The sequence below is a fragment of the Aricia agestis genome, chromosome 18 (genome assembly GCF_905147365.1).
Source record: "Aricia agestis chromosome 18, ilAriAges1.1, whole genome shotgun sequence".
Taxonomy (NCBI): Eukaryota; Metazoa; Arthropoda; class Insecta; order Lepidoptera; family Lycaenidae; genus Aricia; species Aricia agestis.
The window spans coordinates 6,992,656-7,020,459 of NC_056423.1; the positions used below are offsets into that span (position 1 = coordinate 6,992,656).

General features: G+C 35.8%; 1 protein-coding gene across 1 annotated transcript; it reads left to right on the forward strand.

Annotated features, from left to right (window-relative positions):
* The first annotated feature begins 1,192 nt into the window (after positions 1-1,192).
* Positions 1,193-16,174, forward strand: LOC121736029 (synaptic vesicle glycoprotein 2C-like). Its single transcript, XM_042127062.1, has 10 exons — positions 1,193-1,403; positions 5,129-5,347; positions 6,978-7,140; positions 8,459-8,640; positions 8,827-9,011; positions 9,769-9,929; positions 12,565-12,733; positions 14,949-15,223; positions 15,514-15,641; positions 15,992-16,174. Exons 1-10 carry the CDS (start codon positions 1,370-1,372, stop codon positions 16,057-16,059), a joined length of 1,584 nt encoding a protein of 527 aa, XP_041982996.1. The 5' UTR covers positions 1,193-1,369; the 3' UTR covers positions 16,060-16,174.
* The last annotated feature ends 11,630 nt before the right edge of the window (positions 16,175-27,804 follow it).

The following is a 27,804-nucleotide window of genomic DNA, read 5'->3' on the forward strand; positions in this document are numbered from 1 at the left end:
TAACGGGGGGAAATTATTTGAAAGGGCTTTTTTGAACGCGCTAATCTCAGGAACTACTGGTCCGATTTGAAAAATTATTTCAGTGTTAGATAGCCCATGTGTCAGGGAAGGCTAAAGGTTATATTTTATCACGCTAAGAGTAATAGGAGCGAAGAAATAGAGGAAAGTATGGAAAAAACGGAGGAAATTATTTGAAAGGGCTTTTTTGAACGCCCTAATCTCAGAAAAATTATTTCACTGTTAGATAGCCCATTTGCCGAGGAAGGCTATAGGTTATATTTTATCACGCTAAGAGTAATAGGAGCGAAGAAATAGAGGAAAGTATGGAAGAAACGGGGGAAATTATTTGAAATTTATCTCATGAACTACTGGAGCGATTTTTCTGTTATTTGGCACAGATAAGAAGAAGACCACGTAAAGGATCATAGGCTATTTTTTGTGGACTAATTTGTCTGCAAAATATCTTTTATTTACGCTGGCGAAGCCGCGCGGAACGTTATATTTCGCGTGGTCACGACATCACGCGTGGACCCATTTTGCTGAAATTTGGTACAAAGATACTTTGAGTCCCGAAAAAGAACATATAATACATTTTGTCCCGGAAAAATGTATGGTTACTGCACAATATACTTTTATGATTATCGCCTAAACTATTCAATCTATTTTGATGAAATTTGGTATGGCAATACTTTCAGTTTCGGGAAAGGGCAAGGGATACTTTTTGTCCCGGAAAGTAAATGGTTCCCGCACGAAAAACTTTCATGATTCTTGCCTAAACTATTTAATCTATTTTGATGAAATTTGGCATGTAAATTGGAGATACTAATTTGAATCTGGGAGAAGGAATGTTTTTTGTCCTGGAAAAACACAATTATACCCACACATATAGGTTCCCACGCAATATACTTTCCTGATTTGCGCGTAAACGATTTAATCGATGTATGGGAACAACTATAAAGTCCACGTGGACGAAGTCGCGGGCAACAGCTAGTATTATAATATATTATCATCATCCTGTATTCAATAAAAGCATTTGTAACAACTTGTTGGCATTGCCAACTCATTAAAAAAACATCTCGTAGCAAACGCTACAGTCGCTTAGTGTTTCGATTTCGCGATGTGAAACAAAAAATATATCAATAAATGTTAAACTTATATTGGATAATATGGAGTTACAAAGATTTATATAATTTAATGTGAATTATATTTACTTAGTGACGTGTTAGCTCTTATCATTCATCATATCAGTAAAAACTATTATATTTATATAGCAAAGAACAATAACGTGATAGTAGTGGGAACAGACAGACAGACTTATTGTCTTGTGCGAGAAAGTTCAATATTTATATGTTATTTATTATAATAAATAATGTCTACAGAGAGTGGAATAGCCCCATCGAAAGGTATGTTAATTTTTTCCTAATCTTCTTTTTTCATAATTTTAAGGAAAGGGTTTTTAATTTGTAAATTATAACAGAATTTCTTATTTTTCTTCGTTAGTATAAAAATACACAATTATTTAAAAATTAACATTTAATATTATTATATATGAACAATATTATATTATTGGTATCAGACAGATTTCTCTTTAATTTGTTATATCCAACATGATATTATAATATAATATTTAATTTGCAAACAAAGGCTGTGCTATCTATTTTCAATATTTTTAACAGCACTTTTTCCAATATTTTCTATAATAATTTTGTTTTTAACTTCATCAAAATCAATCTAGCCGTTATGAAGTCTATTCACTGCAACATACACTTTCCTTCATCAAGTTTTTCCACTGTACGACATAAGTTGAAGTAATAAACATCTTGTATTTCACTTGGCTGAAACTTTTAAGCCGATTAATAGATAAGCCAGTTCGGAAATATTGTTATCTCAATAATGAGTTAATAAACTTTAGGAATTGCTTCTAATTAATTCTGGTCTATAAATAAATAAACGCGCAGCCAGAACTAAAAATATTTCCAATAACCAGGTTATTTATATTTTATACCTTATCCCTTAAACTAATTCTATGAATTTAACACTGAGACTATACGTTTTTAGTAGTTATTTAAGTTTTCGTACGTAGGTAACTTATAATAATAATAATAAATAATACCTACTATATATTAAAAAATGCAGCTACAGGGTTAAGTCAGTATATTTTTTTAGTTCTTAATATGGCCTAGCTATTTTAAATAATCCTAGGTCTGGCCGCCCATCTTTTTTTTAGACCAACATTGTACGGAAATTGCCTGATGTCCTTTGGTTCCTTTCGAACTGTCATGTAACGTCAACCTGATACCGCTCAAGGCCACCTAAATATTATTGCAAATTTATTGAAAATGTGTACCTAGGTACTACCTCTGTAGTAGGTACACAATTTTGACAAGTATAATTGTAGAACATGTTTTTTGACGGAGTTACCTTAGTTTTTATTGTTCGTAGTTGTATATTAACAGTTAGTATAGAAAAAAACTTTTTTTTTAGAAATTTCTTTCTATACTTTTAAGAAATTTAGTATAGAAAGAAGCTTTTATAAGTAAGTATAGAAAGAAACTTTGAAAATTTAGTGGCAATAATATGTAACTTGTAAGTTGTAACTCATCGGGCCAATTCAGTCCGCAACGCGACGCGTAGATGCATTTCCAAAATTGTACTGAATAGGGATGATGACAAGGTCAAAGATTAGCGAATTTTGTGAATAAAATAAAGAAATCACGGTAAAAAATAAGTGTTCCCAAAATATCAGCTCGATACCATTTGTATTTTTTTTTGTTATGCGCCTTCAAAGTTGGATAATCAAGTTGATTTTTTTTTTCAATTATATTTCTTAATATTTGTATACCATTCGATAACTTATGCAATTAAAAGCAACTTTTGTTATAAAACCACTTTCATAAACGCAATATTTAATATACCTATCGAACAAAGTTCTCTCCCGATGCGTTTCGGGCAGGTCTATTTTATGAGATGTTTGAATTGTCATATTATATTGGTGAATTTTTAAGCTATCAGAGTCATTCTTTCAGCGATGTTTCTATTTTTCAAGGGTCGTTCAATTACCAATAAGAAAAAAAATAGTCATCAAGCCTATTGACAGATTTTAATTGCGTGAGACGTCTTGCAAATTTGTCAAATCCATACAAAAATGCATCTACGCGTCGCGTTGCGGTCTGAATTGAGTATTTAAAGGTAAGAGCCCATATGACCCTAACTTGACTACATACTTTAACCTAGATCTCAAAATCTGTAAGGTCTAGAAAACTGATTTTTTGACACAAGTAACTTCAGTTCATAAAGATTAAATGCTCGAGACGAAAACACGATTACTCAAAAAATGCTCGATAGTTTCTTTTTTACAAAAAACCTTGTTTTAGACACATTTTTGCTTGGATCTTCGAAGTTTGCTGTCTTTTCTTTAATATTTTTTAATATCTAAAAAGGTATTGATAAAACCTACATTTGCTCAAAACACTTTTTTCATAATCATTATAGTTCGTCTTTTATTCAAGTAAAACTAACTCGGCGATGATTCCGCGCCGTACTTTTTCACCTGGTATATGAAAGACGGGCGTGAATGTGAAGAGAGAAGGACGATGTTTGATTTTTAGAGTCAGGTGAGCTCTTAATGCTGCCGGCAACTTCTTGGACAGAACCATGGAACTGGATTGTTCAGGAACTATAACTATTTTCGCAAAAAAAAAAACTTTCCAATATTGTTTCCTCTATGTATTTCTTACTCCATACTAAATTTATACAAATCGTTTAAATGATTCAAGAGCATAAAACGGTAACACAGGCAGACAAGTACATATTATAATTTTTATAAAAAACTAGCTGTCCCGGTGAACTTCATGTCACTTTAAAACCTTTCCTGGACTTCAACGAATATTTTAAAATTAGCCCAATCTTTTTGAGTTTTAGCGCGACTAAAACATTTGTAAATCCATTTTTATATATAAGAAGATAATATATATTATATAGTTATATAACGTGCATTGGACATAATATTTTAATCGTTTAATATTTCAAAACGAAATCACGAGACGACCTGTACATAATATTGTTTTTCTTTCAACACGCCTAAAGAAGTTTCATTAAAAAAGTTACATTCCCTCCAGTGTAATCGTGCGCGAAAATTTAATCTCACTTGTTGGCTTTTCCTCATCGAAATTGAAGCAAATATTTGCATTGAGGATATTTTAATTTAAAAATATTGTCACACAATTTCACCGCTTGGAATATAAGAAAATAATTATTAATTATTATTTAGTGTAGCATAATTTTTGATACAGAACATAGAGCGGGGATAAACAGTCAAGATCAAATAATGAGACTCAATATTATTCTTTAATTAATGATAATATATAATTACATGTTCATTTGTTTTTTTTTTTTGGGAAGTTTTTTCTTTTCTTGTTACTTGACTGATAATACCATACAAGGCATTATAAGCAATTTAGTCAATCTTTGTACTTTTGTGTGCATAAAGTTTTTAAATAAATAAATAATCTAGACTAGAAAGGTGAAAAGGCCCTTTTTGTTTTGCCGTGGTCGGATAAAAAATATACGTAGGAAGGAAAACAGCGGTTACATAAAGATTAATCCATTACTACCGGAATGTTTTATGTAATAATTTTATTTTATTATACCTTACAAGGAAATAGGCTTCTCTTTATATGGTAATCGTGCGCGGTAGCTGCAAGATTCTTTATCATAATATTATTATCTACTTGCCAATTATTACGAAGATAAAGTTACCAATTACGTTTATTGTTTTATTTATGCAAACGGAGGAGGCCGCGTACTCCTCCGAAACGGCTTTACTGATTTTAACAAAATTTTATATGCATATTCAGTGGGTCTGAGAATCGGCTACTGGGTACTTTCTATATTGATAAGTGCATTTGTTGAATAAATAATAGTAAATTATTACAACTCGAGACTGACGGCGACCATTGTTTGTGCGACGGGATAGCGATGGACGTTGCCATGGTGACATACTTATTTAGTCACTTCAATAAAATAATACGGGCGAAATACTTTATAGGTATAGCAAAGAAACGTTTGCCGGGACAGCTAGTACTTATATATAAACAAAATACCTTATCGGTTATCTTCATGTTTACAGATGAGACGAAAACAAAGGACTCTATGGAAATATTGGAAGAGGCATTAGTTGTGTGCGGATTTGGAAAATTTAACATAGTTCTACTAGCTGCTACACTATGTACGGGGTTTGCGGCTATGATCATAACAACTACTTCAGCGTACATCTTGCCAATAGCTGAATGTGATCTAAAGATGGACATAATGCAGAAGGGGCTTCTAAATGCTATACCATTCTTTGGTGAGTATTGAATTTTTTTTCATGAAATAAAGGGTCGCCTGATGGAAAGCAACTACCGTCGGCCATGGACACTCGCAACATCAGAAGAGCTGCAGGTGCGTTGCCGGCCTTTTAAGAGGATTCGCTCTTTTCTTGAAGGTTTGCAGCTCGTATAGGTCCGGAAATACTGCCGGTGACAGTTTGTTCCAGAGTTTTACAGTGCGCGAAATATTGATTTGTCTTATTACAGTTGTAGTAATTTTTACCACGTAAGAAATTATCTTGAAGATAATTTCTTACGTGGTAAAAAAAAGGCTTTAGGCTCAGGGCAGCTCTTTGATTTAGTGCCGTACATAGTTCTTTATCAGACAAGATAGTTCAAACATGTGTTTATTAAAACACATATTTCAACTATCTTGTCTGATATAATTATTTCTCTCATGATGACTTAACATATTCAAATTGCGGAAAAGTTAAAATGTACCGTGAATATCTAAAATACTGTTTCAATTTTACTTTAAAGTAAGTGAATGAAATACTATTTTAATATAATTTAAATTATAGCTTTTGAGACTTTTATAGGGACCGTGCAAGAACTATACGTGGCACGTTATGGAGTCATTTCAATATTTAGTTTCGAATTTGCGACACCTGTTTGCAGTTCCATGGTTATGAAATAAATAAAAAATAAAATCATTTATTCAGGCTTCTGAGACCCATAACATTAGCCCATTATGCACATTTCTTATAAAAATAGTTGCAGGCAAAATCTAGAAACAATGTCTTTATGTTGCTACTAGATTTTATCGGCAACATTTTCCATGACGAAAACTCTTCTATATTCTGGGACTTAAAGACCGTGCAATATGCAATAAAGATAATATTATGCAATAGATTTACAATATAATTCGCATAGTAAAGGAGGGGAAGTAAGTTATCTTCATAGATTATAATGGCGCACACATACAAGCGCGGCTTGTATGTGTGCGCCATATATATCAATGCGTCGCCACGTACGGCACACAACAAAATCTCGGCGAGTTTTAGAGGCTGCAGCTGGTACCGCCGAGATTTTGTTGTGTGCCGTACGTGGCGACACATTAATACTATGGCGCACACATAACTTACTTCCCCTAATTTTACTATGTAATTTTTATTTTTTTTATTTATGAAATAAGGGGGCAAACGACCAAACGGGTCACCTGATGGAAAGCAACTTCCGTCGCCCATGGACACTCGCAGCATCAGAAGAGTTGCAAGTGCGTTGCCGGCCTTTTAAGAGGGAATAAGGTAATAGGGGAGGGTAGGGAAGGGAAGGGAAGGGAATAGTTGAGAGTAGGGAAGGGAATAGGGTAGGGGTTAGGGGATTGGGCCTCCCGTAAACTCACTCACTCGGCGAAACACAGCTTAGCGCAAGCGCTGTTTCACGCCGGTTTTCTGTGAGAACGTGGTATTTCCCCGGTCGAGCCGGCCCATTCGTGCCGAAGCATGGCTCTCCCACGTATATAATGGGTGTAATGGATTATGGATCCAATATTCTGCTTATTCACTACCGAATACGTAACTTACTAGTTACTACCTAACAAACGTAAAGTGGTTAAAGGCAGACACATCTTTACATATATAATATAAGTGTGATTTTTTCTTTTAGGTCAAGTTGGAGCATCTTTGTTCACTGGTTTCGTATTGGATGTGTTTGGGAGACGGGTATTTTTGATAGGGGGAAACTTCGCTTTGTTCATCTTGACTATCCTGGAAGGATCCTCCCAAAACTACTGGATGTTGGTCGTCGTGAAACTTATTCAAGGAATACCGTAAGTATTCACTACTTATAATTTAAGATTCATAGGTTGGCGATTTACATTTTCAAATGGGGATTATTATGCATTTTTTTTTATGAAATTAGGGGGCAAACGAGCAAACGGGTCACATGATGGAAAGCAATTTCCGTCGCCCATGGACACTCGCAGCATCAGAAGAGCTGCAGGTGCGTTGCCGGCCTTTTAAGGGGTAATAGGGGAGGGTACGGAAGGGAATAGGGGAGGGTATGGAAGGAAATAGGGGAGGGTAGGGAAAGGAAAAGGGTAGGGGATTGGGCCTCCGGTAAACTCGGCGAAACACAGCGGAAGCGCTGTTTCACGCCGGTTTTCTGTGAGGACGTGGTATTTCTCCGGTCGAGCCGGCCCATTCGTGCCGAAGCATGGCTCTCCCACGTCTAAAATCATGCATCGGAGTAGAGGGTGCTTAATAGCATACAGTGCTAGTGCACATTAGGTAAACGATCCGATCAAAATCCGATATGTTCCGACCATAAAGTTAATATACCTAGCGGAATAGAGAAACAAAGGCTTGAGCAAGAGAGATGTCACTATCAGTAACACTGCGTGGTAAAAAGAGACGTGTGATACATGACAGCAGCACTCTTTTTTTTGACGTTCAGTCGGCATGTGCCGCACGTTGACAATTTAATCCCATAGAAATCATATTCAATCATGCTTGTGTAAGTGTATACGTACACATATTTTTACATACAGATAAACCAATTTCGGTTTCGTTTGACAGCTCGAGATTGTTGCTCTATTCCGCTAGGTATATAACTTTATGGTTCCGACCAAAATCAATTCAAAATATTGACAGAAACGTTGTCAAACGTCGAACAAAACTTTTTTTTACTGTCTGTGCTAATGCTGCCTTAAGAATAAATGATTCCAGTGATATAACATAGCTAAGCTTTGCATACAGTATAGTATAGTAGTGTAGTAAAAGATCATATTCTATTTTTTCACTCGGTTATAACCACAGAAATAAATCAAGATAGAACGGCGACGCGCGTGCGTTGCTAAGGAATCGCTCGTGTCAATTTTTGCTTTGCTTTTAGTTGGAACAAATAACTTACCCGTGGAAAGAAATATCTTCTTTTGACCGATTCACTTTAGTACTTCTGTTTTTACAATTAGACACTGCAGAATGCGGCATTTTTGCACAACCAGTCCGGTGTAATCAAGTCGAGACGTGCGCGCTGACTGAATGAACGTTCAACTATTCTTGCTCACTTGCGCAAGATTGAAACACGCGTACTCCACCCGCTTAGCCGTTCTATCTTGATGTATTTCTGTGGTTATAACTTTTCAGCTTGAGTTTTTGTTTCACGGCTGTTACCCCAATGCTGACTGAGATGACAAGTATGAAGATACGAGACAGAATAGTGCTAATGAATGCTTGTTTTGTCTCACTTTCGTTAATAGTAGCAGCTCTGATGTCATGGGCGATGCTACCTCTACAAATTGACATCGTCATATGGAAGGGCTACTTTGGTACGTATTTACTCAGTTCAATAATTACTTAATGTTTACATTACAACCGTTACTAAAATAACACACAATGATGAGCTCATAATAGTCCACAATTATAGTTATTAATCGAAATTGTATGAATCAAATAATTGAGGCCCGAGTATATTCCCTTGAGGCACTCTATTATAATACAATGTTGTTTTGCAGAATTACACGCTTGGAATGTTTATTTGTATACTTGTTCGGTTTGGAGTCTAATGGGGGGTATATTGTTTTACATTCTGCCTGAGAGTCCAAAATATCTGTTGTCACATGGACAAGAAAATGAGGCGTTGGTTGTTTTGAAAAATATTTACAGAATAAACACTGGCAAAGATGAAGACACTTTTCCGGTAAGGCAGGAAAATAAATTTCTTTTTTATATTTAACTAGCTGTCCCGGAAAACGTTTCTTTGCCATATTTAAAAGTATTTCACCCGTATTATTTTATTGAAGTGACTTAATAAGTATGTCACCATTGCAACGTCCATCGCTATCCCGTCGCACAAACAATGGTCGCCGTCAGTCTCGAGTTTTAATAATTTACTATTATTTATTCAACAAATGCACTTATCAATATAAAAAGTACCCAGTAGCTTTTCAGACCCACTGAATATGCATATAAAATTTGGTTAAAATCAGTAGTTCGGAGTAGGTACGCGGCCTAACATTGTGAAACGAGAATTTTATATACAGGGTGTAACAAAAATAAGTAATAATACTTTAGGGTGTGTACGTGTTCCTTGTAGATAGTTCACTGTGAAAGTAGCAGCGCTGAAGAACCAAAAATTTATTTCACTTTTGTATGGGGAAACTCGTGATGCTCGGGCCCTTGCCCATACAAAAGTGAAAAAAATCGTCTTTCAGAGCTGCTACTTTCACAGTGAACTCTCGACAAGGAACACGTACACACCCTAAAGTATTATCACTTATTTTTGTTACACACTGTATAAGGTAAGATAAGAAGATTTAAGGTTATTTTATATTTTAACACATCTTTTAGAAAAAAAAAACTAATTTAATATCCCACGCTCTGCAGATTTGTGATTTGAATGTACAAATTTTCAGAAAACTAAAGATTTGTTTCTATGAAAAATAAATATTTTTCAGATTAAATCATTAAACCAGAAAAACACATACAGCGAAACGGTGAAAAGAAGTCTTAAAGAACAACTGGTACGCGCAACCCACGACATAAAGGAACTGTATCGACAACCGCTACTGTGTAGACTTATATTGTTCACATTTATAGGTTTTGTATGTTTATGGAAGTAAGTAAATTTCTAACGTCTTATCTATAGGCCTCTTGGATATCTCTAGTGGCGCGGCGAGTGGCAGATTCAGGCAACACGTGGGTGTCAGAGTGCGATCAGCTGTAAAATACGGCTTACTGGTTTTAATGAAAACACGTTGAAAACGTTAAAAAATGCTCTGAAATAGGAAAATATGGGCGGTACAAGGTACTGTTGTGTTGTAGGGTGCAAAAATTCCCAATATTTGGATCGTGAATTAACGTTTCTGAGACGGAATTGGGAAACGTATCGAAATCAATATGCCGATTTTATTAATCATGCTTAAATCTAAATCTCGCATGAATATATCTAAAATATCACGTGCAAATTATTTTTAATATCATTGTTTCATTATATAAAATAATATATTGTAATTTAAAACACGATAAAATAAAAAATAACAAATAAAATTATTGTCGGTTTAATATTTCAGAACAATACTTATTCCTTCAATATTCACTTTTGCAGTTATACTATTATCATACTAATATACTAATTACTGATATTATTAATACTTATACTAATAATATAGTGCGAAAGTGTGTCTGACTGTTACCTCTTAACGCCTAAACTGCTGAACAGATTTTGCTGAAATTTGGCATGGATAACTCCATATATCCTTAAGAGTCCCGAAAAAGGACACAGGCAGTGGCGTAACTATAAGATCCAGGGCCCGTGGCAAATTGATGGGGCTCTATCAATAAAAATCGTCACGTTAATAATAAAACAATATGTACTTAAAAAATGTTGCCCTTTTGGGCTGCAGGCCCATGGCATTTTGCCAGCCCTGTAGTTACGCCACTGGACATAGGATACTTTTTGTCTCCGGAAAATGTATGGTTCCCGAACCCGTGCGACTAAAGAGTTATGGCACAACGGAGTTGCGGGCTTCATCTAGTAAATATGTATAATATATTATTACATATTAAAATTTTCTTTGCTAATGAAATACAATATATTCATTTTCCATTTTTATTTTGCATGTACGGTTGAATAGTTGCTGAAAATATATTTGTTTACATTATTCAACTATTAATTAATTTTCTAATTAATATATAGCTCCACTTTCACGTCGTACAGTCGATTACCTACTCGTCTGTGGTATTACTTTTAAACGGATGATTCGTTCTCCATCATCATGGATTTCAAAGACCTCATGAACATGATTCCTTTGGAATAGTTTGCGCCCTATAATTTTTAATTAGGTAAACAACCTGTTATTAGTAGTAACTAATATATATGTAACTAATAAGATGATCTTACAAATAAATAAATACACAGTAAAAATCATATTCAATGAATTTGAAAGAATATTTCATGATCGTTTTTATTTAAGTAAATAAGTATAGCTTTCGATACAGATTTTCCGCGGAAAAAGTCTGTGGAAATATTCCGAAATCCAAACTTAATAGTAATTTGGCTCATTACTTTTTATTGTGCTAAAAATATAAACAATTACCAAAAAAGTGCAATGACTTGTATGAGAATCATATGAGAAAAGCGCCCGTGAGTTTCCGCCGTCAACCGACCCGCGGCGTTGCCGTAGCTTAGGAACGATATCCAAGAGGCCTTGAGCCAAAAACTTTGTATCCCTTTTGGCGAAAAACGGGGAAACGTAGGTGAATGAAATTTTGCACAGTTATAGTTTACATGGTGAAGGAGTGCATCGAGCTAATATTATTTTGAAATTATGCTTTATCATAAATTTTTTTAACAAATAAAACATTACACATACTACAACACACACACTAGGAAAAATGACAGATTTTTGGGTGACAAGCCTATACATACGAATTATACTCCTTTATTTATGGTTGAAGTCTGTTGACAACAAGTTGACAAATTGAAAATAGATTATAGTTTTTTTTTTTTTAATTGAATCTTAGTTACTATTAGACAATGTTTATAAACACGGCCAGTCTGAGATCTGAGATCACCTGAGTCCCAGAGACAAGAGTTGAAAAAAATACGATAAAGTCAATATTTTTTTATAAAATATAGGTAGTAGACAAGAGACAGTAGTCCTAATGTCGTTGAATCTAAGGTCGAATTTCGACCATTGGGCGATCTCTAGTTTATATTAATTAGTAACTTTATTTGCGCTATTGCAGAGAGTATGATGCTTATTATTTATCAAATTGTAGTTAGATATCACCCATAAAGTTAATATACCTAGCAGAATAGAGAAACAAAGGCCTGACCAAGAGAGATGTCACTATCACATTGCGTGGTAAAAAGAGACGTGTGATACATGACAGCAGTCTTCTTTTTTGACGTCCAGTCGGCACGTGCCGCACGTTGACAATTTAATCTCATAGAAATCATGTTCAATCATGCTTGTGTAAGTGTATACGTACACATATTTAAAACACACAGATGAAACCAATTTCGGTTTCGTTTGACAGCTCGAGATTGTTGCTCTATTCCGCTAGGTATATTAACTTTATGCTTTCACCATAAACATAAATGACGTCATTGCTCGATTTAAGCATTACGGTACGTCGATGGCTTGCCCACAAACTTGATGTAAATGAGCAATGATTTCTGAATTTACTTAAAAATATCTAAAGTTCTGACTTTACTGCATTATTAAATTTATAAATCACATTTACAGTTACACGTCTCTAAGACTGTGGTTTCCTCAACTTTCAACGATCGTTGAAGACTATCACAGAGAACACAATGATTCCGCTGACTTTTGCTACATGATCAATAATTATAAAGCAGATTCCATAGAGGGTCCAATTTCTAGAAACATCACAGAACCTACTATTTGTGTCCCGGTAAGTACTTTAAAAATTACTATTTTATATACAATGTGTCCCGACACCGGTGTCCGATCCTTTAATGTCATGATCTATGGCATATTTTATCGACAAATTGGCTCTCAAATTTTTTGTCCCTCTCACGGTTGTAAAATGGCAGCCATTTTAGTTTTTCTCGGGCTTTCACACTAATCTGACCAGTACTTCTCATGTAAACATCCTATGAAGATAAAAAAAGGTCTCATTTGATAGCCAAACTAGTGGACTACGCTCACACACGCAATATGTTATAAATTTCGTGGAATTAAACATAGAAAAACCAAAGTTTAAGAAAAAAATTTGTGAATTTTTTAATTAATGGCTTTTTGTGAAAAATCTAGCACATTAAACTGGTTCTTTTTTATCTTAAAAAAATAGAGGAGGTTTTCATCTTAAATAAATTCTTTATTTAAGATGAAAACCTTTTTAGGAGAAGACGTTTAGAAGTTATAACGATTTTCCTATGAAATATAGGTCAGATTAGTATGAAGCCAGAGAAAAATATTTTTTTTCAAAAGTTGAAGAAAAAAATATTTGAAAGCCAATTTGTCACTTAAATATGCCATAAATCATGAGTTCAAATTTTTTTCTCCAACTGTTGAAAAAAAAAATTCTCTGACTTCATACTAATCAGACCTATACTTCATAGGAAAATCGTTATAACTTCTAAACTATCTGACTTAGAGCATTGAAATAAAGAATTTATATAAGATGAAAACCTCCTCTATCTTTTTAAAACAAAAAAGAACCAGTTTAATGTGCTAGATTTTTCACAAAAAGCCATTAATTTAAAAATACACAATTTTTTTCTTAAACTTAGGTTTTTAATGTTTAATTCCACGAAATTTATAACATTTGCCTGTGTAAACGTAGTCCACAAGTTTAACTATCAAATGAGACCTTTTTTATCTTCATAGGATATTTAAATGAGAAGTACTGGTCAGATTAGTGTGAAAACCCAAGAAAAACTAAAATGGCTGCCATTTTACAACCGTGAGAGAGAGATAAAATTTGAGGGCCAATTTGTCGATAAAATATGCCATAGATCATGACATTAAAGGATCGGACACCGGTGTCGGGACACATTGTATATTGCTCCCACACCGGTTTCGGTGACGGTGGCCGGTTTCATTGAAACCAGGCCAGCTACGCAGGAGTAATTTTATAGTGCCCAAGTGTGTGCGCAGTACACAAGAGCACTCTCTATTCCTTTACTCTCATAACCCAGTGGGACGGAAGGTCGACACGACCGGCGAGAGATCAGGCGCAGAACCGACTTTTACATGCCCATCCGACGCATGGATCATCTAACTTGTCAGACAATCAGGTGATCAGCCTGCATTGTCCTAACCAAACTTGGAAATAACATGTTTCCAACGCGGGAATCGAACCCACGACCTCCGAGTCAAGAGCCGCGCTCTGTACCACTAGACCACGGAGGCGATTTTAAAGTTACTATAGCCTGGTGTATGGTAGCAAAAGTTATGACTATGCTAATTTCTCATTACTTATACATACAATAAAGCAGAAGTGTAACAAAGTAAGTAAAAGTAAGTGTAGGAAAGTGTATTTATTGCTAAAGAAGATCACAGAACTTTGTTTATATACTTTTTTATATATTAAGGGGGCAAACAAGCAAGCGGGTCACCTACCTGATGGAAAGCAACTTCCGTCGCCCATGGACACTCGCAGCATCAGAAGAGCTGCAGGTGCGTTGCCGGCCTTTTAAGAGGGAGTAGGGTATTAGGGGAGGGTAGGGAAGGAAATAGGGGAGGGTAGGGAAGGGAAAAGGGTAGGGGATTGGGCTTCCGGTAAACTCACTCACTCGGCGAAATACAGCGCAAGCGCTGTTTCACGCCGGTTTTCTGTAAGCCCGTGGTATTTTTCCGGTCGAGTCGGCCCATTCGTGCCGAAGCATGGCTCTCTCACGTTACATTTTTAAATAATAGTTTATGGAATTTCACGCTTAGATTTAATTTAGCAGTAATTCCACATGATGTTGATTACTTCGCTGTTGGATATGGAGTGAAAAAGAATATCGTGGAATTTTTATGAATTCTACGAAATTCTGATAATATTGTTAACAGTATATTGGTGAAAAAAAAAATTGTTCAAATTTATTTTACAAAATGAGTTTTAAATTCCTGTTAAATAAATTCCATTATTTATTAAAAATATGTTTTTTATTTTTCAGAAAATCAGTGGTCCCGAAACTTACATCAATGGAATTCTGATGGGGGTTATATTTTTAATCTTTGTGTGTATCAGTGCTTGTGTCATTGATCGAGTTGGACAAAAGGTGTTGATGGTCATCACCCTTACTGCAGCTTGTGCTTGCTCTTCATCAATATATTGGGCAAACACTTCTATACAAATTGCCTTTCTGATTTCAACCACGTGCGCCTTGATGCAAACCTTCCTGAGTTTGCTTCAAAACGTTTTGATTAGAGTATTCCCAACGACTGTAAGGTTAGTATTATTTTATATTGTAATCCTATTGTATTTTGAGCCAATAGAAACAGATTTTTGATGTTTTAAAATATAAATATTTTTTATATTACTAATTACAATATGACCCGGTAATGTAAACTTTCTCGAGTTTTAGTAAGACTAATCACATTTAAAATTCATTTTATTTATATGGTAAGATTCTGATTTATTGTCTTTTTGTTCTTATCTATAAATCCTTATAATAAATTACGTACAACAATATCTTCATGTCGAATCACAAAACCATTAACGCCTATTTTATTTTCCAGGGCTCTTGCAACATCTATGTTTATGATGATCGGTCGATTGGGATCGTTGTTAGGAAGTATATTATTTCCAGTATTATTAGAAGTTGGATGTATGGCCCCATTTTTGTCGTTATCCATTGTTTGTATATGTAAGTAGAGTGTTACTCTTACGAACATTTTTTTATCTTGCACACTTAAATGTAAAAACGCTGTTGTTGACACAACTTTTCAACAATTTACATCCACCACTATTGATAATATTTTATTGCACTGCAATATAAATTCTTTATGACTTGTAAAATTTAATGAAAGATCATTTCCTTTAGCAAAGAAATATACATCTAGTAATGTTTTTGCGCAAATAATATAGCAGCAGGCAATGTTAGATGTTCCTAAAAGTTAAATTAATTTTAGTATGACTTTCACGAATATTATCACCTTCAGTACAAACAAAGGTTGTGCAACACAGTGTATATTTTAACATTATCTTTGTTTGCAGGTGTCACCTGTCTTATTTACTTTCTGCCGGATCCAAATAAAGAGAATAATGGCGCTGGTGATAATTAGCTCTCAATTTGTGATAAAGTAGATAGCTAGATAATGATATTAGTTTGAATCTTACTCAGAATGAAATATCTGATACTGAAATAGAAACAAACAGTAAAGGTGATTACACTTGAAATACAAGACAGGGAAGAAGACAAGAATCTAGTAAATTAAGAAACAATCTTTGAGTACAGAATGAAATATCTCAAACAAAATGTAAAGGTTTTGTACACTTGAAGTACAAAACAATAATACAGGGAAAGAAGACAAGAATCGAATAAATTAAGAAATAATCTTTGAAATGGGTGATATGGAGACGCGAGATGATCAGAGCTGAAAACGAGAATAAAACAAATGCAGTGATATATAATTCAAAGCGAAGAATCTTCTAGAGTTATTAAGCGTAGAAATAACAATAACAAGTGATAAACATGTACCTAAATGGAATTAACGATAGTACTTGATATTATGTATTTTAAACTCAATAGAATGTAAGGGACAAACTACTGATTTATTATTTACCATGGCATTTTCAATTTCACGAAGAATTAAACGCGAGATGGTGCTATATTTTAAGATAACGTTTCAAAATTTAAATGTAGAATATTTAATTTTTTTCAAAAGTTGAACCGCACTATGCCGTCGCTGGTGTATTGAATCGTAATAGAAATAAACTTTAATTTTGAATCGATATCTTAAAATATCCGTGCTAAATCGCGTCTTGCGAATAGAGAAACGCCTGAGCAAGCGAGCTGTCACTATCAGTAACACTGCCTGGTAAAAAGAGACGTGATAGCAGAACCAATTTTTTTTATCTTTTTGACGTCCAGTCGGCACTAATAGGCACGTTAACAATTTACTCTCTTAGAAAGATACTTATGTAAGTGTATACGTAAACAAATTTTCACACACAGACGTAAATCAATTTCATTATGGGCTGGACCTACAATATGAGTCCGCGCCAAGGCGCGATTTCATAACTGCACCGCGAGATCCCAAGAAAATGTGTATAATAATATATTAATATGCAAATATTTAATTAAATAGCGACGCGGTCGCGCTGTCATTTGAATTTTCTTGTGTTCTCGCAGTGCAGCGGGCAAACCGCGCGTTCACGCCGCCGCATATAAATCGGTAACATTGAATTTTAAAGCAACACTCCTGTTTTCTCAGGAATTGTTGTTCTTGTCTTTATCGACTTCAAATCCATTACTATCTTAAATTCCCATCACGTCTCTACAGCTCCAGTCAGCGTTAAGGCAATTAGCCGAACGAATAGTTTTTTCCGTACCTTCCTTCGCAGTCATATCACGTTCCGAAAAATTAACAAGAAAGCCTTTACCTTCTGCAATTTGTTTTCAAAGTTAATTAAGATTTTGCTGAGGAAAACAAACATTATCAGGCTAGGAAAACAGTAAAATTTATTTGTTATAGGCTATTGGTGTCTGTTTACAGTTTACATTTAGAACGTGACATTTTTAACATCAATTTACGTGGCAGAGCCACGCTTCGGCACGAATGGGCCGGCTCGACCGGAGAAATACCACGTTCTCACAGAAAACCGGCGTGAAACAGCGCTTGCGCTGTGTTTCGCCTAGTGAGTGAGTTTACTGGAGGCCCAATCCCCTACCCTATTCCCTTCCCTACCCACCCCTATTCCCTTCCCTTCCCATCCCTACCCTCCCCTATTACTCTATTCTCTCTTAAAAGGCCGGCAACGCACCTGCAGCTCTTCTGATGCTGCGAGTGACCATGGGCGACGGAAGTTGCTTTCCATCAGGTGACCCGTTTGCTCGTTTGCCCCCTTATTTCATAAAAAAAAAACAATACAAGAATTCAATCGAATTTAAAGAATATATATTTTAGTACCTGAAAACCCAATTTCAGGGAAAGCCGCAAAGGTGTAACATGTTCAATAAAAATGCGTAACAGTCTGGACCATGACGATAGAGGCAACAAAAGATTCCAATGAATAGGTAGTTGATGGAAGTATTCTATGGTCGGTTCGAGTTTTTTTTTTCTTCGAAGTGCCAAAGTGATCCTTACGTCGTCGCCACAAGGGTTGTATTCGAGGTAAAATAACTCTGAACGAATACCAAACATAACGACTGCCTGAAAAATTCAATATTTCGTTATGCGAGGCAGAAGTTTGCATAAAAATGTAATTTTACAATATTTCCTGAACTTTAAGGCCTCCTGCATAGCTAGCACAAGCACGTAGACAAACGAAAGAAACTAAATTTTGACAGTTTTACCGGAAAAACATTGGAGTAAAAGTTTCTTGCTATCTCGATATCTTTCGCTTTTGAAAATCTATAAGTCAAGCATGACGATCCGCTTTTGACATTTAGTTTCTTGATTCTGTTTTTATTTTTATTATGGCACTTGGCTATAAAACCATGGCCAGTGTCGAGTAAATGGCGGCAAATTAAAAAAATCGATGTATAGCAACCCTGTCTATAGCCGGAATTATAGTTTTGATCTACAAACTACGAATAATAAAGTTCCTTAGTTTTAATTATTCGTATTTCGTAGATCAAAACTATAATTCCGGCTATAGAAAAGGTTGCTACACGTCGATTTTTTGAATTTGCTGCCATTTACTCGACACTGGCCATGGTTTTATAGCCGACGTGCTATAATTAAAAAAAAAGAACCAAGAAACTAAATGTCAAAAAAAAATAATTGCCATTGCTTTAATGGTTGCTATGGAAAGAGTTTCTTGTCTTTGTCCACTGAAACTCAAGTCGATGGGTGGTGCCATGCTCGGGAATAAGATATGTAGACATGGGAAAGAAACTGCCATTACTTTCTTCCGAAGAATCGACTGGGAAACCCCGTGCTAGCTACGCTGTTCTGTGATATTCAAAATACTCTCCTGCGACTCTATATTCGAATTTTGCAGCTTTCGTAATTGTTTTGCCCTGTATTTTACAAATAAAACAATTTTCTGCTTGAACTACAATATGCAATCGGTTTTTATGATGCCTGCTTCATAAAATCATAGGTCAGTTATATATTTTTGTTTTAGGTAGAGCTGGTTTAACTTGAAATGAGTGGAAATATATTATAAGTACTTTAAATACGAGAAAAGTGCGCATAACTTTAACTTGAAAAGTTCTATAGACCTAGGGTGTAGGTCATAAAGTGGTATTTGGTTTTGTTGTAGCCTAGGTCCTCCGTCTTAGGCTACAGGTTTCATTTCCCGACATTGGTCTAGCGACCCATACCGCCGCTGCTTTTGCGTACCTACAGCAAAATTAAATCAGGTTTGTTCATAGAGCGGGCCCCTAGCTAGACGATCAATTTTATTGTGCAATATCACGTATCGTGAAATAATATTGACGTCTAATTTTAATAGTGAACTCACCCGCCTTTCAATCTTGTTTTCAAATAAGTTGTTCAATAAAGTAATAAATAGTTTGTGATATTGCGCAATAAAATTAATCATCTAGGGGCCCGCAATACTGCTAAAATAGTATTTTATTAAAAAGATAAAACCGACTTCTAAATTGTATCAGCTAAGAATTAAAATTCCCTATCTCAAAAATTACTAAACCGATTTTGTTGAAACTTACAGTATTCCCTAAGTTGAATTATACCTATTACAACAAAGAAAGAAGTACTTAAATCGGGCTTGTAGTCCCGGAGATATACGAACACAAACATAAAAAACATACAAAATATAATACACACTTGAAACTTGGCACATTTTTTTTCAGGTTCAGACGCTGATATAAACTAACATAATATTATACGAAAACTGGGCAGTTTTTGAAGTCGCTTAAAAGGAGCTCAAATGGTAGGCCTCCAGAGCTTGCAAATCAGCCACTTATGTTTGCCATTTGATACCGTGCTCAGTGAAGCTAACAAGATCAGTTATCATGGGATCAATAACGTGCCATTACACCTCTCGCTCAATTAACGCTTGTGTTGCGATAATTTATGCAACTGCTTAGACACGGATATTGCTTTAATAAACCACACCGAAGGTGGCCGGTTTCATTGAAACCAGGCCAAGGACGCGGGAGTAATTTTATAGCGCCCAAGGGTGTGCGCAGTACACAATATCACTCTCTATTCCTTTACTCTCATAACCCAGTGGGTCGGAAGACCGACACGACTGGCGAGAGATCAGTCGCAGGACCAACTTTTTACATGCCCATCCGACGCACGGATCATTTTACTTGTCAGACAATCAGGTGATCAACCTGCATTGTCCTAACTAAACATGTTTCCAACGTGGGAATCCAACACACGATCTCCGAGTCAAGAGCCACGCTCTTAACCACTGGACCATGGAGGCGTCTAAATTGAGATAACAGCATAGGTGATATATTTATACGTGGGAGAGCCATGCATCGGCACGAATGGGCCGGCTCGACCGGATAAATACCACGTTCTCACAGAAAACCGGCGTGAAACAGCGCTTGCGCTGTGTTTCGCCGAGTGAGTGAGTTTACCGGAGGCCCAATCCCCTAACCCCTACCCTATTCCCTTCCCTACCCTCAACTATTCCCTTCCCTTCCCTTCCCTTCCCTTCCCTTCCCTACCCTCCTCTATTACCCTATTCCCTCTTAAAAGGCCGGCAACGCACTTGCAGCTCTTCTGATGCTGCGAGTGTCCATGGGCGACGGAAGTTGCTTTCCATCAGGTGACCCGTTTGCTCGTTTGCCCCCTTATGTCATAAAAAATAAAAAAAAATAGGTTAAGCAAAAAATTTTGAGAAAAAAAGTCGGCCAAGTCGAACTCGCGCACGAAGGTTTCCGTGCCGTTATTGAGCAAAAATAGGCCAGGGAGCTCCCCTTAAATATTAATTTTATTTTGTTTTTAGTATCTGTTGTTATAGCGGCAACAGAAATACACAATCTGCGAAAATTCCAGACGTCTAACTAAAGCGTTTCTTGAGATACCGCCTGGGAGACAGACAGACAGAAGTCTTAATAATAGGGTGCTTTACCCTTTGGGTATTCCCCTTAAAACTACGGTTATACTCCGGGAGTGCCGGCAGAAGAGAAAAAGAAAGCGCAAAGCAGTTATACGCGTTCGCCCGGCGGCAGCCTTAGCTACGCCTCGCCGGTGATTTACTCTCCCTTTGTCTTACGAATTTTCGATAAGGCACGTGTCCTGATTCCTGACGCGAGTTTAACTAACCTATTCTCAAATCGCTGAAATCTGTCCGTAACAGTCATTGATCCCCTGTCAAAAAATTGACGCACTTATTTCATCTTTTTCTATAGAAACCGTGATTGACAATGAAGTCGCAAGCACGCACACAAACACCGTGCCGAACTGAAACGACGTTAAACGAGTCTTAGGTTTATTTTTTTTTTTATTTCTTGATTCGGTCGTCGCGCTCAAAGCCCGCAATAAAATCTATGAAATAGCTTACACTGTAAGCTACAGTGCTCCCAAAGTGATGATGCGCATAGAAAATTTCGTAATTTTTCGGCAAAGGTCGTATGTCCCGAGCGTCGGAAGACGTCGCTGCAAAGCGCTGTTTTTAAACTTAACTTTAAGGCCCAGTAGTCCCTAAAATTAGCAGGTCGATGTCGATCATTGCGAATATCGACGTAAAGGACGTTAAGGCGGGGATTAATCTCAATCCAAAACCATAACCTTGCACACAACCAAAGACCAAGCGTATACGCATCGCAATAAGATTCATTTTAGCTTAGCATAAAACTGTAATTACTCGGGGGGATCTTCTCTATTTTTCATGTTTTTTTTAAATATCTTTGGAAATATTAATATTAAGAAACAAAATTGTTCGGTTAAAGAGATTTTAATATAGATTTACTAATAATTTATTCAAATAAAATGTATAATTATCCTAGTTAATACTTATATTTCGATGAAATAGATTTTTATCGGAGGTGAGTTTGTAAATTAATTACAGCCAAAGTATTACGTTTTATTAAAATGTTTATGGTTTAAGGTATTTTAAATATTGTGCTCTATATCTCATATTTTTTAACACTTCGTTATTATATTGGAACTAGGTAAATCGGGAGTTACGGAATAACAAATTTGGGTTTATCCTCGCCTTAAAATGACATTCATATCAGTGCGCCTCGGTACAGTGGCGGTTACGCGCTCGCCGCGTGCTTATTGATAATAGGAAATAGTTTTTTTAGTGTTGCACAAATCAAATATATCAAATCGTTTAGGTTAGGTTATGACAAATGTACTACATTTTTTGTTTTTTCTAGGAAGTGTGTAATTTAGCCGGATATAATGATTTAATTATGAAAAACAGCGTTATAATAGTCATCTTAGAGATTTTTTTCTATCGTGCAGAATTTTTCAAATTGTGTACCTACTGATATACATTTGCGTATAGGAAATTTTCTCAATTTTAAAACTGTACTTTTTTTTACTTAGATAATGATATTTTCTTTACAAAAAACCCTATTTAAAAAACCCATTTTACGTAGTTGCAACAACTACTGCAACTTAAGAAAAACACCGATTTGCGGTGACGTAGAGACTTTGACGTTACCATGGCAACGTCACTGGCCACGTCGCGATGGCTTCCCGGTGAGTTTATTGACGGACCAGCGACAGCGGACAGCCACTGATATTTACTTCTATTTCCCTGGAACAAGGTGCAAAATGCAAGTGCATTGTTTGGGGCTCTTACGTTTCATAGATTCGGGTGTTTTCGTGATTACGACAGTTAGCGAAGATTTCCATGCGCATTATTAATAACTAGAGATCGCCCAATGGTCGAAATTCGACCTTAGTTTCAACGACATTAGGACTACTATGTATATTTTGTAAAAAATATTGACTTTATAAATTTTTTTTCAACTCTTGTCTCTGGGACTTAGCTGATCTCAGACTGGCCGTGTAAGCATTGTCTAATAGCTACTCTGCTAATAGTATCTTAGATTCAATAAAAAAAAAACTATAATCCATTTTCAATTTGTCAATTTGTTGTCAACAGACTTCAACCATAAATAAAAGAGTATAATTCGTATGTATAGGCTTGTCACTCAAAAATCTGTCATTTCTCATGTGTGTGTGTTGTAGTGTGTGTGTTTTTATTTGTTAAAAAAATTTATGATAAAAGCATAATTTCAAAATAATATTAGCTCGATGCACTCCATATAAACTATAACTGTGCAAAATTTCATTCACCTACGTTTCCCCATTTTTCGTCAAAAGGGATACAAATTTCATACGTGGGAGAGCCATGCTTCGGCACGAATGGGCCGGATCGACCGGATAAATACCACGTTCTCACAGAAAACCGACGTGAAAGAGCGCTTGCGCTGTGTTTCGCCGAGTGAGTGAGTTTACCGGAGGCCCAATCCCCTAACCCCTACCCTATTCCCTTCCCTACCCTCAACTATTCCCTTCCCTTCCCTTCCCTACCCTCCCCTATTACCATATTCCCTCTTAAAAGGTCGGCAACGCACTTGCAGCTCTTCTGATGCTGCGAGTGTCCATGGGCGACGGAAGTTGCTTTCAGGTGACTCGTTAGCTCGTTTGCCCCCTTATTTCATAAAAAAAAAAGTTTTTCGCTTGCGTATTAATATATAGATTTGGGATTACAGTGATAAGTGACAACTTATCCTTCTGAAGTTAAAACACTTTTTATCCAAAGTATAGTTTGGTTATCTCTAAATGATTTACATATTGTGATTTACATAATTATTATCAATATTATTATGTAATATTTCACCAAAACGTAATATTATGTACATCCTTGAGGCACTTATTTGTAACGATAATCTAGAGTAATTTATGGAACAAACACCGACCAAGTATAGTTTAGCGAACATTATAACTTACTATCATACTGAGATCTACAATACGTCATTAACTCTAAAGGCATTATCATTTAAATACAACCTCAGTATTTTATCCATTGTTTATCCATACTAATATTGTTAATGCGAAAGTGTGCATGTCTGTCTGCCTGTCTGTCTATCTGTTACCTCTTCACGCTCAATCCGATTTTGCTAAAATTTGGCACGGAGATATTTTGAGGAACGGACACAGGAAATTTTTTATACAAAAAAATTTACATTATATATATATTTATCGCAAAGGGCGCGATAAATAAATTTTGGTGCAATGAAGAGATCTAGATATCCATAAACCAAGGAAATCAAGATGTTAATGAAAATAATTATTGCACCTAAATTAATCACAAAATATTGTTTTAATTAACTAATTGCCTACATAACACATTTACTTTATAAGATCTCAAGCACTTAAGGAGTGAGCACACTGAGACGGGCCGTGCCGGGGCTTATCGCAAAAATCCGCCTCCATACAATTTGTATGGGAATCCGCTGCGCCCCGACACAGTGTGCGATACGTGCATCCGCTTCCATACAAATTGTATGGAGGCGGATTTTTGCGATGAGCCCCGGCACGCTGAGCCCCGGCACGGCCCGTCTCAGTGTGCTCACTCCTTTAAGGCGGGAAAGTCTCGCAGCTTATTATGCCGTTATATGGTCATAAAGACAGCGTACAGCGTAAATGAGAAAAAGATCCATACGATTCCGGGAAAAGGAGCAGGATAAAATGTTTCGGGTAAGTGATTCCTGTAATTATCTCGTTCACTAGCGATCTTTACAAACCAACTAGCAGCTAGTGGGTTTGTGGGTAAAGGTGTTTGTTGCCTCTTCACGCTCAAAATGCTAAACCGGCTTTGAAGATGGGATACATATTTTGGTCCGGTAAAAATGTGCATTTCCCACACGATAAACGACTTTTTTCGCAAAAGTAAGCGTCATTTACGTTTTGATCTACGAATAAATTTTATTTTATTATTCGTCTTAAAATATTAAATGACTTCATTCGACTTAAAATATTAAATGCAATCTAAGTATGCGTGATGTAGTGCAAAGCCCTGACAGTAAGGATACTCGATACAAAATTATTTCAGAAAAAGTACAATATTATACTCTATCTAGTATCTATAGTATCTATTAAAATACAATCAGTGATACTAAATTATTTCATAACAATTCCATGTTCCATTACCTAATAGTACGGGAGCCCCAGAACAATTTTTTTTTATTACTATCAAGCAAATTTTTTGTGACTTTGTGAGTAGCTTCATTTTGATAAGACGAACAACATGTTTATCTGCGAAAAATCTCAAAAGTGGTAGCTAACAGAGATAGAAAGGATTTCATACTTTGAATTGATAATCAACAAAACTTGGTTGACTACTGAACCCTAAAACGGAAACCTGACAAGCAGATTTTTTGTATATTGATAGGTTAATAGTTATATAATTTAAGAGTGGCATTGTCCTACAAATAGAACAATCCATATCTTAGGACTATCAAGTCAAAGTATGAAATCCTTTCTATTTCTGTTAGCTACCACTTTCAAGATTTTTCGCAGATAAAAATGTGGTTCATCTTATCAAAATGAAGCTACTCACAAAAATTTGCTTGATAGTAATAAAAAAAAATGTTCTAGGGCTCCCGTACAAAATACATACGTAAAACCGAATACATTATCTGAATTTCGCACGTGTAAGAGAAAATCCTACTAAATATTTTTTTGCACAAAAACCCATTAGGGCTTTGTAGATAAAAGTCATTAGTGGGGCGCCGACAAATCGATGTGACGTGAATTTAGGGATTACGATAAGCCACTAGAACTTTTTACGTCATAAAGTAGCTTAGTTCGCATAAATATATGCAAAGTTACGAGAAAATATTTGAAGTTTAGTTTGTAGAAAAGACGAAAATTGAGGATCCATTCCAAAGTTTTATATTAGAAACGAGCTTTTGCCCGCGGCTTCGCTCGCGTTAAGAAGTATTATTATATACAAACTTTCATCCCCTATTTTAACCCCTTGGAGGTGGAATTGATCAAAATCCTTTCTTAGTGGATGCCTCCGTCATAATATCTACCTGCATGCAAAATTTCAGCCCGATCGGTCCAGTGGTTTAGGCTGTGCGTTGATAGATCGCCATGTCAGTCAGTCACCTTGAGTTTTATATATATAGATGTGTCACTATCTTGCTGAATCGATTTTAATTGAATTTTATGGAGATGCAGATTTAAATTCAGGTAATTGACTAGGGTACCTTTATCTAGGAAAAGTGTATCTGTAAAAAACAAATAATCAACTAACAAAAGACACGAAGGAATTACTACCTGTAATAATTAATTATAATTATGTACTATCATCTAAGTATATTAAAAAAATCATCTCCGCTTGGTGTGTAGGGGTGGTACCAAAAACATTTTTTTTTTTATTTCATATACCGTTTTGTCGGCATCATTTAGATGTGTATTTATGCCAAATTACGTCTTTGTAGGCGGACAGACACACAGATAGACAAACAGACAGACAGACAGACGGACAGACAGACCGAAACTATAAAGGTTCCTTGTTGCCTACGGAACCCTAACAAAAATTACTATAAATTTTGTTAGTCTCCCCAAAATTCAAGAACGGCTCAACCGATTTCACTTATTAAAGTCTTAAAAATATTTGCATTTAGGTATTTTATACATTTTGTACAATGTAAAATTTACATTCGTCAAATATTTGAAGTTTGAGGGCCTAGACAAGCGGCAAGCGATTATCATAAACGCCAACGCCACAAAATGTATGGGATTTGACATTAATACCGCTAGCGAAGCGATGACTTAATATTATGTCAAATCGTATACATTTTGTTAGCGTTAACAATAATCGCTTGTCGCTTGTCTAGGCCCTCAAACTTCAAATATTACTTGTTACAGTGTAAGTACGCGAACTCCTCCAAAACGGCTCAACCGATTTTAATGAAATTTTGTATGTACACTCGTTAGGCCTGAGATAGGTTTTTATCTACTTTTTAAATTGATACTAGAAATCATTTCTATGGCAAAACAACATTTGCCGGGGTCAGCTAGTTTAGTATTATAATATTTGTTACTGCGCACAAAGTACACCGTGGTATTAAAACGATTAATTAGGTCTAGTCCATCAGATCCCTGAAAATCGGGCGATCGGATATATCTCTAATTAAATTGGATAGTGCTGTTTACCAATCCGGCTTAGGAGATGATTGATTTCGCGCTTGTTTGAACGCGAGCTAGGGAACATCCATAAAGTACGTCACACGACATTTGAAACCCCCTCTCCCTCCTTGTCACAGGTGGTCACATTTGTGAGATCACGTAATTTTACATTTAAAAATTAAAACTACCTCAATATTTTAAATTTTGCTATTAATTAATAAAATTTAAAATGTGATGTTACAAAATTTAGGACCTCCCCTCACACCATGTCACACTTCATTGGCGCCCACCATGTCACGTTTTAGGTGTTACAATATACTTTATGAATGAACCCCTAGACTAGTTTATCACAACTATATACAGGGTGGATTTTTAGACGAAATCCGAAGCTAGGGAATAAGATGTGGTTATTTATTCGCTTCGCTTCATATATTTCGTAGAGGAAACTTTTTGGTGGTGTGCACTTTTTTGGGATGGGTAAAAAATGTTTACACTGCTTCTGATTGAAAATTCGTAAGACGAACAGAAAGTAGTCCGCCGGTGCAGTTTAGGAAAGTAATAATTATCCACCTGAAAAACTGTATGTCTGTCTGTCCTGCTGTTTTATTAATTTTTTCTTTTGCCTGACTCCCTTAGTGCTGCCCATTGCATTTTTTCTAAGCTTGCGCTTGACTCGTCTTGTTAGTATTTGCTGTGTAAATGTTTTTATTGGACTTCCAATAACTATAATCCAAGTGTGGGCGTCTATTTGACCCCTAGAGCCTAGTATTTGTC

Bases quoted from the DNA above. Each gene is read 5' to 3' on its own strand.
- LOC121736029 (XM_042127062.1), top strand. From the start codon at position 1,370: ATGTCTACAGAGAGTGGAATAGCCCCATCGAAAG. The intron at 5,348-6,977 runs GTGAGTATTGAA...TTTTTCTTTTAG, and splicing joins AAATGCTATACCATTCTTTG to GTCAAGTTGGAGCATCTTTG. The intron at 15,642-15,991 runs GTAAGTAGAGTG...CTTTGTTTGCAG, and splicing joins GTTATCCATTGTTTGTATAT to GTGTCACCTGTCTTATTTAC.